The 18859-nt window shown below is 40.3% G+C and overlaps 1 protein-coding gene across 6 annotated transcripts in view; it reads right to left on the reverse strand.

Annotated features, from left to right (window-relative positions):
• Positions 1 to 18859, reverse strand: part of atp8a1 (ATPase phospholipid transporting 8A1) — a 108121-nt gene that overhangs the window by 48803 nt on the left and 40459 nt on the right. For 4 of the 6 annotated variants that reach the window (XM_008295098.1, XM_008295081.1, XM_008295107.1 and 1 more), the window contains 7 exons: positions 16777 to 16904; positions 14509 to 14586; positions 14310 to 14398; positions 10478 to 10522; positions 6671 to 6743; positions 2330 to 2435; positions 330 to 412 (listed from right to left, as the gene is read on the reverse strand). In XM_008295098.1, the coding sequence (XP_008293320.1) occupies positions 330 to 412; positions 2330 to 2435; positions 6671 to 6743; positions 10478 to 10522; positions 14310 to 14398; positions 14509 to 14586; positions 16777 to 16904 (602 nt within the window). The remainder of the gene's footprint in view (positions 1 to 329; positions 413 to 2329; positions 2436 to 6670; positions 6744 to 10477; positions 10523 to 14309; positions 14399 to 14508; positions 14587 to 16776; positions 16905 to 18859) is intronic. The other 2 variants (XM_008295114.1, XM_008295124.1) reach the window with 1 other exon arrangement.

Below are 18859 nucleotides of genomic sequence, written 5' to 3' on the forward strand. Positions count from 1 at the left end.
AGAGTCCAAACAAAAAAGAACAGGTACATTTTTAAAAGTATAGATGTGCTTATGAAATAGCCTTAATGAAAGGTCAAAATTACTGTAAGATAAAAGTTACAACACATTTTTTAAATATAGGACATCAGCTCACAAAGACAGCTCTTTATTTGGATTTAGCCCATACCCTCGCCATTATTATCACACATTCATCAGCGTCTGGGGCCATAGTCTGACAAACTTTGAAGTCATACGAGACCACCATGATGCCAAGATTAAAGATAAAGTGGATCCATCCATCAGGGCAATCGCTTGCATGCCGTTCATTAAACTTGTCTAATCCAACTCACTATTTCCACGATGACGGTATCTGGAGTTCGACCAGAAAACACAAAGCCAAGGTTTCGTGCTGCTCTCACCAGAGCTCCTTCATCTTGAAAACAAAAAGAAAATGTTACAGATAAACACAAATGTACAGGCATACAGGTGGTCAGCATACACAAGATGACCTGAAATTTGAACCTGGCATTCTTAATAGTGAAAACAGGTTCCCAATTGGTAAATAAACCGAGTTCATCTTGACACATTTTCACAATGAGGACAGCGGCTGAACGCTGTGAACCAGGTAACCTATGCTACAGCTTGCATGAGGATGCTGCAGGGCGAAAAAAAAGCTCTCTACTTGTTTTTTACAGTTCACTTAGCTAGCTTTCTCTTTGCAGCCATTCCCCACACTGCCTCAAACCCCAAAGCTCCATAAGACCATGATTGTTCTAAGCAATCAGGCAAAAAAAGTCATCTCTCTTATGAACAGCAAAATGAAGATGAAAAGCAGCGGCATTGCAATTCTCTGAAAACATTACTGATGTAGTGAAAAGCATCAGAAAACATTAACACCTCTGATTTAAATGCAGTCTGCTATACACAGAGAATTTGGCAAAAACAGAAGCTTCAAATTCCATCTTTTTAGTTTTTCCTCATGAGAATGACTTCTTTGTTTACAATTGGATCACAGATTTGTGCCTTTGAGCAGACTGAGCTCATTAGGATGGTCCTTTATTTTCAGGAAATTTACATACTTCTGCTAGAGGCAACTACTATGAACAAGGGGTCAAACCAGATACGATAAGGCTGCATTCTTTTCAAATTACAAATGTAACTTTTTTTGGGTGTCTGTAGTTAATGTCACCTTATCGAATGTTCATCATGGTAGCGATTTTGTAGAGTTAAAAAGAATCGCGTTGAAGGGCATGTTTCCTTGATTGACAGCTGTCCCAGTTTATTACATTCAACTGTGAATGTGATAGACTGAGCCATCACAGTGAGGCTTAAACAATCAAAGTGACACACGCCATGCATTGTGTAAACAGGAGATTTCATTTTATAATATGTTTCCTGGCTCTCTCGTGCTCTCATGATTGTATAAATGTCTTTATGAAATATTGGTGCCTGGAGGCTATGGTGGTACGTTCCATTTACTAAGCCACAGAGGTCACTAGATGGAAAATAAACACTGCAACAACAACAACAACAACAACAAAATATCAAGGACATGCAGTTTCATTTATGTAAAGCACCTGGAAACAGGTCCAGTCAGAGCTGCAGCACCAGCAGTTTAAGATCTGCAGTATCAGGCCTGCAGTTTTGGACCTAGAGGACTAGACCACTTGTTCAGCAGCAGTTTGGAATTACAAATAAACATGCCGCAGAGCAGCATCGACAAGCTAGAAAAGTAGCAGCTCCTGCAGTTTTGACACTTATGCCACCTAAAGGCAACAAGTATTGCAAGAGCTAATTCTTTTCTATTTGTAGCTGCAGCGGGTGTGAGTGTAAGGAGGAGTACTAATCACAACAGTAAAGGCTTCTAACCTGCTGTCGTGTTACATATCTGTACAATAAGGTATTATTGAAATCAGGTATACATCTGTACTTCACTGGTGAAATCTGACAATGGTTAAAACTGCAGAATCTATTATTTTATTTGGTTGGAGGAGGCGACATCATCACTTTTAAATCTCCAGGTCTTGGCTTCCTTACATACAGGTGGTGCAGGTTGGCAGTGATTAAACAACCACATACATGTGAACAATGTGCAGAATGCCAAAGCAGCTGCTCGGCGCCATAATATCAAGCCTTGATGATATAAACAGAAATAGAAAGGAAGACCTATTTGCTATTTGGATTTCTTTTTTAGGTTTCTGTTTTTTCACACTTGTGCTACTAGACAAAAGTCTGGCTAATAATAACATTACCAAATTATCATGTGTGAACACACTTCATACCCTGGAGTAATGCCAGCGCAGCTTCCCTTATATCCTGAAGCTATATTCCACTAGAAGGTGTGACATACCTGGAGATGCAGCCTGGTAGGTGATTTTTCCATCCATGCGCTCAGGGACTGCAGTGTGACAGATGGCCATCATGGTCATGAACTCCAGGATAACAGCAGCTGTAGGCTACAGGAAGTGGAAAGGGCACTTTGACTTTTAATGTTCCTTCATAAAACATGTAACAGAAGCAAAACAACTAGAAAGACCTTGATGACAATAATGCAAGGGCAGCAAGAACACTGTTGACAGACAATAATCAGCCTGCATGATTCACAGTGGATGTACATGCGACAGACAGACAACACAGTCACTACATGTGTGGAGTATATAGCACATTTACAGGTGACTCCTTTAAATAGATGTATACGCTGTTGATGTGGTTGAGTTGTTTAACACAGTTTAACACATCTCAGCTAGACAACAAATAACACATCAAGATTTTTTTGGAAACACTGTTTAGCCACATATTTGCTTTACAGATTAGCGTCTCCACTCAGTGCTGCAGTGTCTTAGGTGTCTTAAGCTTGCTATAAGTAAACAGCAAGACAGGTTTTCAGTATTTTAAATTGTTTGTTAAAGGAAACTCACTTTTCATTTTTAAGTAAGTAAATATTAAGTGTTCTCCACCCCAGTCACTGAACACAAAACATAAACCCCACTTCTCTGGTATAAATATGTCACTGTGATATTAATTCAATTCAATTCAATTCAATTTTATTTGTATATAAGGAGTAAATATCACTGCAGAACAACTACCAAACTAAAATCAAAACATGGCTGTTTATATATCTTGTCCTGATTCATGGGTTACTTGAAGGAAACTGTTATTTACTGCAGTCAAGAAACTGAGAAAAAAAAGACTTTTTTTCAACCCTGTAGTGTCTAAAGAGCCATTAACTCTCCATTTGGTTTCAAAGCCAGCCAGAGGTTTGTCACTGTCTGAAATACACATGGCTTCAGTACTCACTAGTCAGGTTTGGCCAGACAAATGGCTGCTGGTAACAAGCCAAAAGGATCGCACGGAACTCGCCAGCTGCTGACAGACATTTACTCGTGCCCCTTGAACCCATACACTTGCTTCAGCTAATGAAAAAAAGGCCTAACCTATATACTGAGGGCATTTTACATTAATAAGGGGAACAGTATGACTAACTTGCCATGGGGTAGAGCCAGACAGACATCTGCTGAGGCTCTCGTCTGAGACTGGAGGACCACCAGCATGTAGTCAGTGACCACAGCTGAGGCAGAGATATCAGCAGCCTCCAGGGCTACGGCAGGCCGGAATAATACAGCAACAATACCAACTGTAGTCTGCCTGCAAACCTTTGTTAACAACATCCACACTAAGCTAATTCACAACACCAGTTTACCATCACTGTGAGCAAGCATTGATGAATACAGCTGTCAAAAATCTTCAGAAGCAGAAAATATACAGCAGCTCTAACAAACATCATAACCTCCCATGATTAATACTAAAAAGGTGAAAGACTGAGGCATGCCATAAAGTGATTGCTCCAAAGAATCCGTTTCACTCGCCTTCTCAAACAAAAAGCAGTGTGGTCAACACACGGTATGATTAAATTTGTTCCTTCTGTTGGCTGTGAAAACTGAATGAATGAAGGGGGAGGAGGGGTAAATCAAAGGGCCTCTTGTAAATGAAAATACACAGAGTCTATTACAGTCCAGGTGGCTGTGACAGTCCCCTCTGCCTCCTAGCAGCATGCTAATCTGGTCTGGGCTGACAGGTATCCTCTGAAGGACATGTCAGTGTGTGTGTTGTATGTGTACTTGAGTTTTAGACACCACAAGTGAGGACATTTTTCTTTTTCTTTTTTTCTTTTTAAAGTGCTGACATTGTGGCCAGCTCTATGTGAGGGTTTAACTTGGTTTCAGGTCAGAAGTAGGCTTTTGTTAAATGTACATAAAGGGATGGAGTTACTGTAGTTTGCCATTTTTCAACTCAGTGCTGGAAACCCCACAGTGACGACAAGACTCTGGGAAGTCACAGAATTAACTGTGCCAAACCACAAAATAGTCGAGCCAATATCTCTTTGTAAAACCACAACTTGTTCTTTACAGATTTAACAAATTAGATATATGTTAGGCAATGAGATTTAGTGGTGCTGCTAGTAGGGGTCAACCAATTAATGGCCTGGCTGATAATCAAATCTAATATTCAGTTTTTCTCATTATCTGTATGTTACTCTGTTAACTGATTGCTGATAAAATAAATTAATTTGAAAATGCCTGTCTTTGGCTCTGATACAGCTGACTCTCTCTACCTGAGCAAATGTCCCACTCACAGCACTACCTGACTTTAACAACTATCAACGCTAAAGGAAAAACGTTAAAAAATCTCTTTTAGCTAAACATTTGTTAACATACATAAGAAAAGGCATTTCATGAAGTTTTGTTTCGAAGTTTGCATTATTAATGATACATTTTGACACCAAGGTTTTCATTTTCACTACAAATGCAGCATATGTCAGTTCTAAATATTAGCTATCAGTCTCCCTCCTTACTAATAATCAATACTGGTCCTGTAAAAAAATTTTAAAAAATACTGGTTGACTCCTAGCTGTTGGGAGACTTTTTGCCTCTGGACATATCCTTGGGATAGATGCATCTCCCCACTGTCTTGAGTGAAAGCAAAAGTTTCCTGGCTCCATCCTCATATTAAATTGCAGATATTAGTAAACGTATTTCCAAAAGTTTTCACGTTAGGGATAGGCTTGTTGTCCAGGAAGCGCATTATGTCACAGAGGGACCTCAAAAGAATAGAAGTACAAATGCGTGTGCCTATGCTATCCAGGAAGGTGGTAACCTAGACAGAACTTTGCTCTGATGGCACAATTAGATGCGACAGCTAATACTGTGCTGTCCATGCTGCCAGCTATCACCCCGACTGACTCCTGGGTAACCTATGTCACGGCACCAGTGACGGACACTCATCACTTCAGACGTGGCCAGTGTGGAGAAAGTTGAAGGGTCAGGGGGAACATGAAGCAGAGAGCTTCGGCGGGCGAGCAAACAAACACCCACGAAGGCTGCTGAAGCTCTGCAGGCGGAGAACATGTCCAGTGACTCAAGAGAACATGAAAAGCACCGGGGGGATGTTTATTTTTGTCAGTATCGTTAATTCCCCTCTCCTGTAGTCTGCCATCCTCCCTCAACACTGTATCAACATCACTCCTACAAACAGCCTGCAGCCACGCAAAACTGTTGTTAACGATAAGGATTAGTAGTGTTTAAGCAAGAAGCATCCTGATGGCCATAAGTGTTTGTATGGTGAGAGCATCAGGTATTACATAAAATTGCGTAAATGACAGTCATTTAGTGTCTACAGTAGGGCCATGTAAGTACTGATGATGCATTAATGGAAAATTAGATTATCCACTTTCTTTTTCAAAGTCAGACAAAAACTTCAAGATGGCTCTAATGTCTGTGAGAGCCAGTAGCCAGTTAGCTTAGCTTAGCATAAACACTGGAAACAGCTTGCATGGCTGGTCTACCAGAATCTTTGGCAAAGATATACATAAACAGAAGGTGACTAACATAAACAACATTAACAATGCATGAGTACAACAGCAACCCAACAGATTATTCAAGAATAGAATCATCACCAAAGATGCAGAGAGATTGCGATTTCTAAACAGCAGTTGGTTATGCACCATAATTAGCAGGGGCGAAGGGCTATCAGTATGAAGCTAAAGCAGATCTTAGACAAACTCAATGTGTGGAGAGATTCTGCTGTCATAACAAAGCAAACATCACAGTGGGATTACTACTTTCCCTGGGCGGTACTACTGTACGTAATTAGATGTGACATTCTGCCTCCCCCACACTGTTCTGCAGCTGAGTGACTCAAACAGCCAATCAATCAGTCTTCACCCATTCCATTACTACAGGTGGCCACTTCCGCTCCCTCTTAGGTCCTGTAAACGACCACTAACGCACGTGATCGTGTGTATTTTGTAAAAGCCTGTTTTCTTGCTATATCTCCTGAGGTTCTTATGGTAAATAAGCAAATCAGTGGATGAAGGGGCTCCTAATCTTGTCAGATCGTGCCTTTGTTTATAGTATTGTGTAAGGAAACAGTGATCCGCCCCTCAGCAGGGTTTTATTCAATCTATGTCGTTTGGTCTAAATTCGTCACAACATGTGACAAGATGCATGCCATGAAACAGTACAGCTGCTTTGCCATCTTTAAGACTCAACACACAAGTCAAAACAGTCATCACTTGAAATGGCGAGAAGGCATTATGCAACCACACACAATTAGATTCAAAATCCTTCTTAATTTTAGCCTGATTGGCAGCAGTCACCACAGGTGGGCGACAGGGAACCCTGACATTACTTACGTGATTGCTTTGGAGGTTTTCCAGTAAGCTCGGGTCATTAAATCCTGCTTCGTCTGATGAGTGTGTGCTGTGCCTGGAAAGAAGAGGTGGAGAAGTCAAACAACCGACAGAATGCACCGGAATACTTTATGGCACCACCGACAGCCAAGTAGAGCATGTTGCCCAGACATTAAGACTAGACTAGTAAAGAACAAATAGCTAAGTCCCTCTCCGGTCATTAATTAAAACCCTTTAGGGCTAGAAGATGTTTACATGGAAATAATGCTTTCCTGTCTTAAAATGGCTCAGATGTAACTGCACATGGTTGTTTCCTGTGGTTTTATGAAGTCCCGTCCTCTCTCTTCATCAACACCTCCTCACTCCTAGCAGTTCAGGCAAAAGTAGCAAATCAACAGCTCAACATTGTGAAACTACTCTACGATACATGATGGCAAATGCTGGAGTACTTTAGATATACAGGTTAGAACTGGAACCCAATTACTGAGAAGACTAATGATACAAAAAGATGCACGTCAATAGGTATTTGTTAGTTCAGTTTGTTATGTATGAAACCCCAGAAGTTTGAATTCATCGTTGGCACAACATTTCAAGGTGTAAATTCTCAGCCATGGTGTTGACGGCCTATTTTGCTCATGTCTTCTACAAGATAAAAAAAAACACCATATGGACAGCTTAATATGGTGGAAATAAATCTTCAGTGCAGGGGGTCTTTAATTTGCATCATGATCAAAGAACATTCTGACAATGGATCTGAAAACAAAATAAGGAGATAAAAATATAACTTTCCAGCAGCTTATGACAGCTTTGTCAATAAAATAAGAAACATGACCAAAGTGTCTCGTAAGTAGAAAAGGAAACTCTGCTCTTATGCACCAGAGCCTCTTGAAGTTTGCCTGAATTCCATGATTTCTGTTCACATTTTTATACTATATATAACTATACCATATATTCACTGTGCCACTGAGCTCTCAGTTTACAGTCATGCCAACTATAACCTCAATGACACAATACTGTATGTGAAAATTATTTGTATGGGTGAAGCTGCACTGGGCAGTAGGTGAACTGCTCATTTTGAACAGGGATGATCCAAAGGGAACTCCACGCCACCAATCAAAACACACAGGGGGGTTGGCAGGTTAGCAAGGTCAATGCTTTCTAGTCATTTTTCTAACATCACCTACTGTACAGAGGTGTAGATAAATAAAGTCGCCCCTGAGTGTAGTTACAAATGAATTTTTTGTCAAGCAAATCATCTTTTCAGCTCAAGATAAAACTAATTTGCACTGAGACTGGCAGCACAAAACAGATCTCAAAGTGGTAATAATACAGCCAGTGCTGTGTGCCAACAGTATTGACATTTGTTGAATAAAGTATTAACCACAGTGCAGGCAGAATGCAAATGCTGGTCCCCTGGGCTTCAGTAATGTGATGTACAGTGTGTGACTGTTTGGGATTCTGTCCACGCTGGTGCAAGTAGATCATCCTTTGAGAAAGCAATGTCCTGAAATGGGACATTATTACTTACCAATGCACAAGGAATTCACGCTCATACATTTATTCATTATCCCGTTTATATATCATATTCACTCCAGTCATTTACATAAATAATAAATGGTGTTCCCCTTTGCTTTGGAAATTAAACAATGCATGAGGAACCGCTTACAGGGACAGCAGACAGGCAGAGTTTCTGGCAGCTGAAAAAGACCACATTACTCACACACTAATCAAAGCCAAGCCCTAATAAATTACTGGAAACACAATTAGTCTCCTATTCTTGTACCAGAAATACTTTTTATTTCTGGCAAGACGCAACATAATTCAATATCTTGAAGTCCATTAGGAATATGGCAAAATCAGAAAAATACACATCTTTCATCAACAACAGACGGCCGTGCTGAACTGGAAAAATGACAATTTGGATTGCAGAGGACTTTTCATTGATGAAAGAAAGGAAGTTTTTCATCCCTCTAACAGTGGCTTAGGGCAGTGATCCTGTATGTAGCCACAAGCGGCTCACTGGCTGTCCAGCGGGGATCGATTCATGATTCTGTGATAAATAGAGTCCTATAGATCAGGCAGACAGCAGCTTTGTCCACAGCATCGGGCCTTGATAGAAATGTTACTCAGGCTGCTATTAGCAACCATAAGTCTTTCTAATCCCACAGGATATGCCGTTCAGATCCCTGAGAGCCAACCGGCCAGCCGGCTAGGAATACTACCATCTACTGCACACAAAATAGAGGTTTGGAGGAAGGAAGATATAGGAAAAAGACAGCAACGCAATTAAACAGCAGGACTGGAGTCGATATTGTGCTACACCTGCTAGATGCACCGGAGGTTGGGAAGATTTATCACACTTAGAGGCTTTATTAAAATATGTCATGGAGAAATTGAAAAACAAAGTCTGCATCTCTAAATGCTCCATTTACATAAACAAGGAGGGCAGATATTGCGACTAAATAGACTTACGTTTTAGGTTTAGCATAATAAAATGTAAAAGATATAGAATGCAACTGGTTTAACCCATGCATCATCATCCAAATGCATGGAAACTACTCAGGTGCTCATATGTGACATAAAAACATGAGCAAATTCTGCCACAAACAACAAAGATGTTATTTTTTTGTCAGAAGATCTATAGTGTCAGTATTACTGTTTCTAAGCCTTGCACAGGGAAGGAAGCCCTAAGCCTTCCTCTTCAGCAGCAGCAGCAGCAGCAGCGTAGATCGCCTCATCAATTGTCTTGATGAAATTTGCGAGGCACGAGGCTGGGCGAGGAGGACGGTCAGATATTGATTATCTGCCAGCACACAGAGGTCCTGTCACTATGGGAACAAGGGTGCTGGCTGTTCACAGTCAATAACAGGGACCAGTTCCAGATCAGACCTATGCTGTCCTGTTCCAGGGAGGAGGAGGAAATGATAAACTCTGAACTTTGACCCTGGACTCACCAGCTTTGCTTCAAGCAGGACCACAGGAATATGTCTGATTAGTGATGTTTTGTTTCTTTTAAACCTACATACCACATTCAATATTTCAGCTATTTCTGTATCTCTGACCTATCCTGTGTACAAGTAAAGTATCTGAGTGTTGTTTCAGAGAGGGGGAAAAAATAGCGTCTTAAAGAGACATGCTTTCATGGAAGCTGGCAACGTCTTTTAAAGCAGCAAGACTCAACATTTTGGCATAATAGGCATTAACAAACAGGCTCCAATCCCCCATGCAAAATGGATGAGACACGCCCATGCTGTTACTGCAGATCTAAACCCTGTAGCAGATGGATCTCAGAAGTAGGACTCTGTGTGTGCGCTCCGTGTGTGTGTGAGGAAGACAAAGAATAAGTGGGTGTGTAGCTACCACCTCCAAAGTTAGTTTGATGTTAACTGGGGAATAGAAGACTGTACAGCACAGCTTCAGCCTCAGCACGACATACAGTAAACACTGGAAAGCTTCATCTATCAAACCAGCTGATGAACGCTGTAAGAAAGCCACAACACTGAAATACTGATGATTCAATATTAATTCTGATACAGCCACAATTATAGATAACAAATACTGCATCGTCTGTTTAAAGCTGGCCTTTCACATCAACAGATAGACACAGTGTTTCAAGGGCCACAGTCACATACAACACGACCCAAGAGTACTGAACGCACAAAGAAAAAATAACAAACACACACTGAGGTATTGTGTTCAAAGTCACAGGTTCCACAAGGCAAGGCAGCACTAATACATCACAGAAGCGGAGAGCGGGAGAGAGAGGGAAAAAAAAAAAAAACGACCATCATTTCACACCCATCATCTTACCAGTCGTCCTCTGCAAAACTACCCTCCTCAGCCTCAGGGACGTGACTGTTGGAGCGAAGGTGGAGAACAAAGAGCATCTTGTTGACAAAGTCTTTCATTAACACGTGCTGTGAATGTGCAGATGCCAGGATTACAGTTAAAATGGGATTGTTAGTGTTAGAGTATGATAGGTCAGATGCGAGGAGGGAATTTAGCCAAGGTGTTGGGGTTAGGTTGACAGCAGTGATTACAGCAGGTCCTCGAAATCTATTATTCTCTAAAGGAATATTTCAAAAATATAAATGGCAGACGCACAATTCATTACTAAGAATTACGTACCAAAGGCAGTCGGTTATTCTACTTTGGTTTTTGCATGGCGTAATTAAACAAAAGGCATGTAGCTTTTGTGGTGCTAGTAGGCTTTAGGTTGTTATATTGACCAACCCAGTCACGCTTTTTTCACAGCTCACCATTGCCTCAGTAGTCGGTTACTGAAACATTAGTAACAATAATATGAATTGCTAGTGTTCCTTACAATTCTATATATACACTGGCATTTATTCTTAAGCTATCATTAATAATGGAAATCCCTACTTGGTCTCACAAGTGACAGGTTATTTATTCTTTCCTTGCAATAAAGAAAGACACTGTACGCCAGATAGTTAGAGCTCACTATACTGGATGCTATTGTTCTTTTTTCTTTTTTTTTTTTTTGAGTTGTGCATGATTGTCAAATGCCAGTGCAATAATAGCTGACTTTCATTACAAAGTCCCTCAACGGAAGAATTAAATTTATCACTAAAATCCTCAATTATGCCCTTATCAGACCTCGTGCAGCAAAATTTGAAATGTGACTGGTATGAAATCAAGTTGGTGTGACTTGAATTTGACTGAAGGAGAAGAAGAATTCCTCCAGAAAGCTCAGCAGACTCACTGTAAGGTTGATCACAAGAAAACACATAAAATGTTGGCACCACTACCAACTATAACTACAGCCAAGCCGATCCACCAAAAATAAAGGCAGACTTAAATAAGAATTTCTAATAATTAATAACAACACAATGATTTACTACAGCAGCAGAAATTCGTCTTTGAAACTGCATATATTTTCATAGTAAGTGTAGAGATAAAAACAACAACGTAAGAAATTAAATGTGGTCAGAGAGCACTCTGCTCAAAAAGAAGGCAGCAAATGATTTTGGCATCTCTGCTCTAAGTGACTGCAGTGCAGGATTTCGTTAACTGTGAGGAGTGTAGCCGACCAGACGATGTGCTCCACTGAACATTACAGTTCTTCATTTGATTCAGACTCAGTTTTATTCACTCTGTGAGTCTTCTGCTCTTTTACCTTCAGTAAAGAAACATTGTGAGTATTTGCTTTAGCAACAAACCAGTCTGTCTGTAAACTGGCAAATATTTGACATAACAGCGACAGCAGATGTATATTTCTGCAGGGAAACAGAACAGTGACGAATTTTATGGACAAATATGTGTTATTTAAAAAAGAAACCAAAAAAAAACACATTTTTGTGAGTTTTGTCATTTAAGTACATCTAAATAAAACATGCTTTCCGTCAATCTTTTACAAATAAGAACCAGGAGGATTGTGGGAGCCTTTCTAACCTAAACGCTGTCTCTCCTTCAGATTTGGACTCCAATCCAGTGGAATTAATTAATGTCTACACCCTTGGGGATGGCTTTATTAATTACAGCAGCACTTAATTTGTGGTGAGGAACACATGCAGGCGGCAGTGTCAGGGGGGCTTTATGTGTGTGTGCTGGCACCAAATTACAAGTCACGCTGCAGAGTAACTACTATGCACATGCTTGTTCATTCGTTTGTATTTAAATGTGCCATGTTTTCATCTCTGCTTTTAAATAGTCTCTTATTTTGCACAATGTGACTGCTTTATCTTGATGTAGGATAAGATTCTCAAAAACAGTGAGGTAAAAATGTAATGGTAAAAAAATAATTCAGGTATCTTAAGTACAGAATTTAAAGTTTAATTATAAAACATTATCTGCCTCCTTGCTACTTTTATCCATATTTTATGATTAACCTAAGGCGAGTAGACAGCTGAAAGCATCTATGATAGGAACAAGAGAGAAATACCAGTCATCAAACTGTGTAACAAACAACGGTTTCAAGCTTCCGAGCAGTTTCTCTGATGGGTCAATGCAACAAAAATAAATTTGTTAGGGGTTTTATCATTTATCAGCTTTATACTGTAAAAACATAACCTTGTTAAGAACTTGGAAAGAAATAGCTCTGTTGGGGCAGTAATAAAAATAATCACTTTGGCCTCAGTAATACTTACGTCAGGAAAAACTAAAGACATTTGTTTTCACTTAACACATCAGAAAAACACCCAACAGAAACCTGAGGATACAATAATACTTGACAATTACCCAGCAAATTTTAGGAAATACTGAGATAAGAAACATGTCGATTTTGACTTTCAAAATTCTAATGTACAATTTGTGTTGAGCTTTTTGTAAATACTTTGATTATACAATGTTTAGAGGGAGAGCATTCTTGGTAAAATATGATGGATTGGTTTGGATGGACAAAGTTAGAGCATTAGAGTGGTTTACAGTTTGCTTTCTGATTTTTAAGAGGAATAAGGAAACAGAAAAATGACTGTCAACAGTTTTTGAAACTCCCAATTCTTGTTTTAGAAAACCCAGAAGAAGAAGACAAGTCGGCCAAACGTTGGCATCATCAAAAATAGCCTTGCCTCATTAGAACCTGTCTCCCTCCCTCCTGCTAAGAAACACTCATCCATATTTATCAGCTGCATAAGAGGGAGTCCTCGTTTCAGAGTATCAAAGAAAAACATCTTCACTTAGGATGAACGAAGGACGGGCTGCTGCTGAACTTCAGTCAGCGTTTGTCCCTAATGACCAGCAGGCTTGACCCAATTATAACCGTTAAAAAGCCAAAAATGGAAAAAAAACAAAAAGACATTCTGTAGCCCAAAATATTACACAACAAATCTGTCACATGTGTGTTTAGCCAGCATCACTTAAAAAAGAAATATTGACAATGATTTAGGAGGTACCACATCATCAACATGTACATCATAACTACTTAAAGTGACTTTGTATTGTTGACCCAACAATGACAAGCTGTCAGCGCCTTCACTGGGCTCACAATCACAGCCTAATGAAAGCACAAAGAACTCCTGAGAAAACGCTGTCTTTCTTCCTTCAGTCTGCACTTCATCAATCATCCCATTAATTGAATCGTAATGGGATTAATCATGTACTGTCACGCCTGCACTTGCTGTGGTTCTGTGAAGACACTCTTCTCTCCCACTTGTTTTGCACCCACTGAGTTTAATTATCTATGCACAAAAATAAAATGAGGGATGAATAACATTAGCGCTGATTCGATCAAATGTTTAGCTGGAACTGCTCATATATCGGTGGAGCGGAGGAAAAAAAGGAAATTCATGTGAAGTGTGAATTTCGCTTAAATCCTTATGTCTATAATAGGATGCTGCATGATATCAACTTGTCACTGTCCTCGGCACCACACAGAGAGAGAGAATACTGAGAGGTACAGCCAGTTTTCACAAACACCTCCGACGTGACAGACGACGGACGAGAGCCTGCGAAGGAGAGTGTAAAGTGCCTTTGCTTGCAAATGTCTGTCTGCCTTTTATTTATAGTTTCTGTTGAGAGGAGCACTGATGCAGCTGCTAATGAGAAGGCAAGGGGAGGAGAGAGAAACGCCAGATGTACTATGATGCACACTCTGCATTTAATGAAGGTGATGGGGGAGGCAACGGTTGAGGATGCGAGGAGGGAGGGAAGGAAAGTGAGAACGGGGGAGGAAAATGGAACATACCCATAGGCCACACCGGCGATGGTGCACTTCTTGAACTGCATTACGTTACAGGTCAGAGTCCCAGTCTTGTCAGAGAAAATGTATTTGACCTGTAGAGAAACACAAATGAATGCTTTGTAAATACATAATTTATTCTTATTTGAGAGATCTTTCAAGTAAACAGCACATTACAACATACTACTTAAACTGCATTGCTTACCTGGCCTAACTCTTCATTCAGATTGGAGGTGCGGGCCATGGCAGGTGTGTTTGTAGGCTCATACAGCATATCAGTGTCCTAAAACCAATCACAGAAGAACTTTGACTGTAACATTGCTTGAGAAGCAAAATTTTTGGTACAACAGAAGTTTCCATCAAAGTAAATTTCAAATCGTTGCCGACAGTAAAAACAAAAAAAAAACAAAACAACTGAAGCTTCACTTCAGTCCCAACAGTCAATATGCCCTTAAGAAAATACTGAACCGACTGGAGTCGCGGGAAGAGAAACCAACTGAGAACTGCCCTAAATGTTGCTAAAAATTACTTGCCAGGGATTCATTTAAAATTTAATGAATATAAGGGGCTGAGAATAACTTTGGGCAAAAAAAACTGTATGATTCCTCAGCTGAGATATTTGGTAGGGTTGACCTACTTACAAAGTATATGTAAGCGCAGTATGTTCTTGGTGCTCGTTAAAAGGCTTCAACATTTGTGTTACAGATGTGAATACATGCTGTACATTTAAAAAGATTTAGTAAATGACAGTCGCTGTGCTACTTGCACACCCTTTTATTTTGATAAGCCAATGTTGACATCCAGTTTTCTTGGAGGAAATTCATCAAGCCATAAAACAACACTCACATATTATCATCTAACAAAGGTGACATGGTGCATGATTATCAAACAATGACTTTTTTTTGCACAGTAAACAGATATAAGGCAACATGAATATTCATCTGGAATCATGTCTATGGAAACATCCATCCATCTATACACCGCTTAATCCTCATTAGGGTCGCGGGGGGGCTGGAGTCTATCCCAGCTGACTTAGGGTGAAGGCAGGGGACACCCTGGACAGGTCGCCAGTCTATCGCAGGGCTACACTTAGAGACAGACAACCAAGCACACTCACATTCACACCTACAGACAATTTAGAATCACCAGTTAACCTCAACATGTTTTTGGACTGTGTGGGAGGAAGCCGGAGAACCCGGAGAGAACCCATGCTGCACGGGGAGATCATGCAAACTCCACGCACAAAAGTGTAGGTGTCCTCACTGGGACGTGAACCGGTGACCTTCTTGTTGCGAGGCAACAGTGCTAACCACCTTGCAGCCTTTCTATGGAAACAATCACATTTTTTTCTTGGGTAACATGTCTATATGTTGTTTTTCATATGCTGAAAGATGCATCAGGAGAGAAATAAGCAGTCAGCACCATGGAAAAGCATTTACAAATTGAAACAAAAGTGTACAGATGACAGTCTCAAAAGCATAGATTAAGATTTCTGGTTTTTCATGAGTACCAAACCTAAGGATCCAATCCAGTCAACTTGCTGACTGGGACTTTCCATATCATTATTCTTCTTCAGAATCAGTTTCAGATTCAAACATGAAACATGAATGGGTAAATCACCCAGGATTACAACTTGTCGTTACGTAGTGTAGAGTAGTTTTGCTGCGTTTAAGCAAAGGTTTAGGTTAGCTAGTGAGCTCGAGCAGGGTGGGAGGATAGAAGGAATAAGGAGATCCACACATTCTAGAGAAGGCAACAGTGAAGCGTCACATCAAAGTCATCTTAAGGCGAGAAGGGATTATTTTCATAGGAAAAGAAACATCTAAATGTCTAACTTTCATACACACAAATTAATTTTTAGGGGTTAAATCAATGACTGAGGCTGCTACATGCTCATTTATGTTCACTAGCTAGTTACTAAACTCATCTGCCCTCCATGTGGTGCTGGTTACACTCTGCACAGGGGGTTTTTAAGGTTTGATGAAAAATCAGATGCATCCCAAAACAATGCTGATGAAAGCAGCAAGAGTTTATCAAACTGTACACAGGCTAAAATGCTGTGTACTGTAGTGCATGATAACTGTGAGGGCTCATCACTACCATCTCCCATTTGACAAAAAATAATAATCTGATCCAGCGCTAACGTCGATTACAGCAGCTTTAACTGCAGTCTAGTGTGCTATGTCACTACCCAGTCACAGTCACTACCCATCTTGCTTTGTTTATACCGCGATCAACAAAATTGCATTTTCTTTTAAGACATTTTGTTTTCACAGCCTGCAATAACATAGCACGTGACAGTTACGCTCAGACATATTTCTGTCAATAAAGTATTTAAATACAGAGGTAAATACATCGAATCGTTGTTTGCATTTTTTTTTCTTTTTGAAATCACACCTATAATGAAAATCGTGCATTTATCTCAGATTTAGAGTTTAGTTCAGTTAAAGTGTACACAGTAGCTTCAGCTCACCCAGTTGATGAAAAAGGCCTGGATGAACTTGATAACCTCCAGTGTGACCAGGAGACTGATGGGTATCAGGTTGTTGAACAGGATGATGAAGGTGAGGAAGTTAAGGCCAAAGTTTGCCGCACCGCCATCTATCAGGGGATGAGTTTTGGACAAAGGGAAGTGATACACAGGAGAGTCATCAGTGCTGATTTGCAAATATCAGTTAGTTAAATGAAAATGCCCAAAGCTACTTCCAGCCAATTATTAACATTATCCCAATACAGAGAATGTTTTGGGCTAATGTCATGCATTAGCTGGAATTAACCATTTCTTCCACCCAACCTCATCCTCTTACAACTCAACCGATTAGCAATCCAATTTAATGTCCCAAAGATTTCAAAGTAGCGAACAGGGACTGAAGTATCTCAAATGTCATTAGTGTCACAGCAGCAGCCTTGGCATCCAGCATGATCCAGGCAATGAATTCCACAAAGCACTATGCAAAATGATGTTGGTTCCCCCGAAAGCCCCAAACAATTGGCAATGATCAACATGTAAGCCCACTGACACCAAACATGAAAACAGGAGGGATGTGATTTACCTTTCCTCAGCTTGCAGGAGTTGCAAATGTTACCTTCCTCAACCCAAGCCTTGATCTTAGCATTGCGGTTGAGAGGGCCAGCCCTTCCCCATGACAAGAACGATTGCAAAACAAAAAGCTGAATGGCACAAAGAAAGTGGCAGAATGGAAGCTACTGCTACAACAACACATATAGGAGGGAGCACTTTTTCAGAAGTGGGGGGGAAGACAAACGTATCGGATGCTCTCAAGACAAAGGAGGGAGATTCAGTCCATAGCACATTCTCAACCAACAAGGAGTGGAAAAGAGTGGGTGGATTATGTCAGCGAAAAAGTTTGGGTGTTAATGATGATCACTACATCACCTCATTTCACTCATTTCTAGGAGCCAGCTCATTATGTTACACAGAAATGCTGCTAGTAGATGACAGAGCGATACTGGATTGGACCAGTAGGGAGTCATTAGAGAAACTATCAAACCATAGCAAACCAGGACATGCGCAGGTCACACACATATTCTAACCATGTTTATTCAAGCCAGTGAACATGAAACCATTTCTGATCATTTATTCACAGAAATGTGACTGCAAATTGAGCTATGCATTCTGTTCGCTAGGCATGTCTATATTAGGGTGATAAAACCACATCCCTTCATGCTAGCAGCAGAAGTGGGACAAAGTTGTTTTCACCAAGCTGTCAGTTAAGACAGCAGCAGTTTGCAGAGATACTCTGCATTAATTCAGTAATATGGTGATAATTACACTGCTATCGACGAAAACTAACTCGTGAGTGGCTACACACGAGTGCAAAATAAATACACGTACATTTTTGCACTCAGAGCCTGCATTCATTAAGTTGTCACAATGTATGTGTGTCTGGCATGCGTAATGAAAGGCTTCAGTGACACATGAGCTTGTGTGATGTGTGTGGACTAAAACAGACTCTACTGCACCTGTCTGTATGAGTGAGTGAAGTTACAGTAATTTAGGAAAACAAAGTGGTGAGAGTAAAATCGAATGTTTAAGCTGTGACAATCTCCCCACCTCTCTCTTTTGTCACAGGTTGGATAATATGCACTGGACAGAGTCTCAACAACTCCTTATGGAAGTAAAATCAGTCTCAAGATGGACGCTTGCTTTATAACTTACACTCCCCTCATCAGTTTGATATGGGGTCTTTTAGGTGTGGGTTTTAAAGCCACTTAGGACGATACTAAAACCCTTACAAAAACCAGGAGAAGCCAATGCAACATCTCATTAAAAGGGAAAGTGTAAGTTGTAATGCAAGCTTAAATTGACCAGGGCACAACCTCTCCTACACAGGCCTATCAGGGTACAGAGTAATGGCCAGAGTGTCACGATAATCACTTTGCATACCAGGTTCAGAGCTTCATCACAACAGACCAAAAGTCAAAACTGCGCCTGTATTTTGTATTGGGTTAAAGTCTATAACAGTAACATAAAATAGAGGCATTTTCTACGATGGTTTGAGAATACATGTAAAAGCTAAGCAGGTTTTCACCTC

Source organism: Stegastes partitus, unplaced genomic scaffold (genome assembly GCF_000690725.1).
Source record: "Stegastes partitus isolate 25-593 unplaced genomic scaffold, Stegastes_partitus-1.0.2 Scaffold22, whole genome shotgun sequence".
In the NCBI taxonomy this organism is placed as follows: Eukaryota; Metazoa; Chordata; class Actinopteri; family Pomacentridae; genus Stegastes; species Stegastes partitus.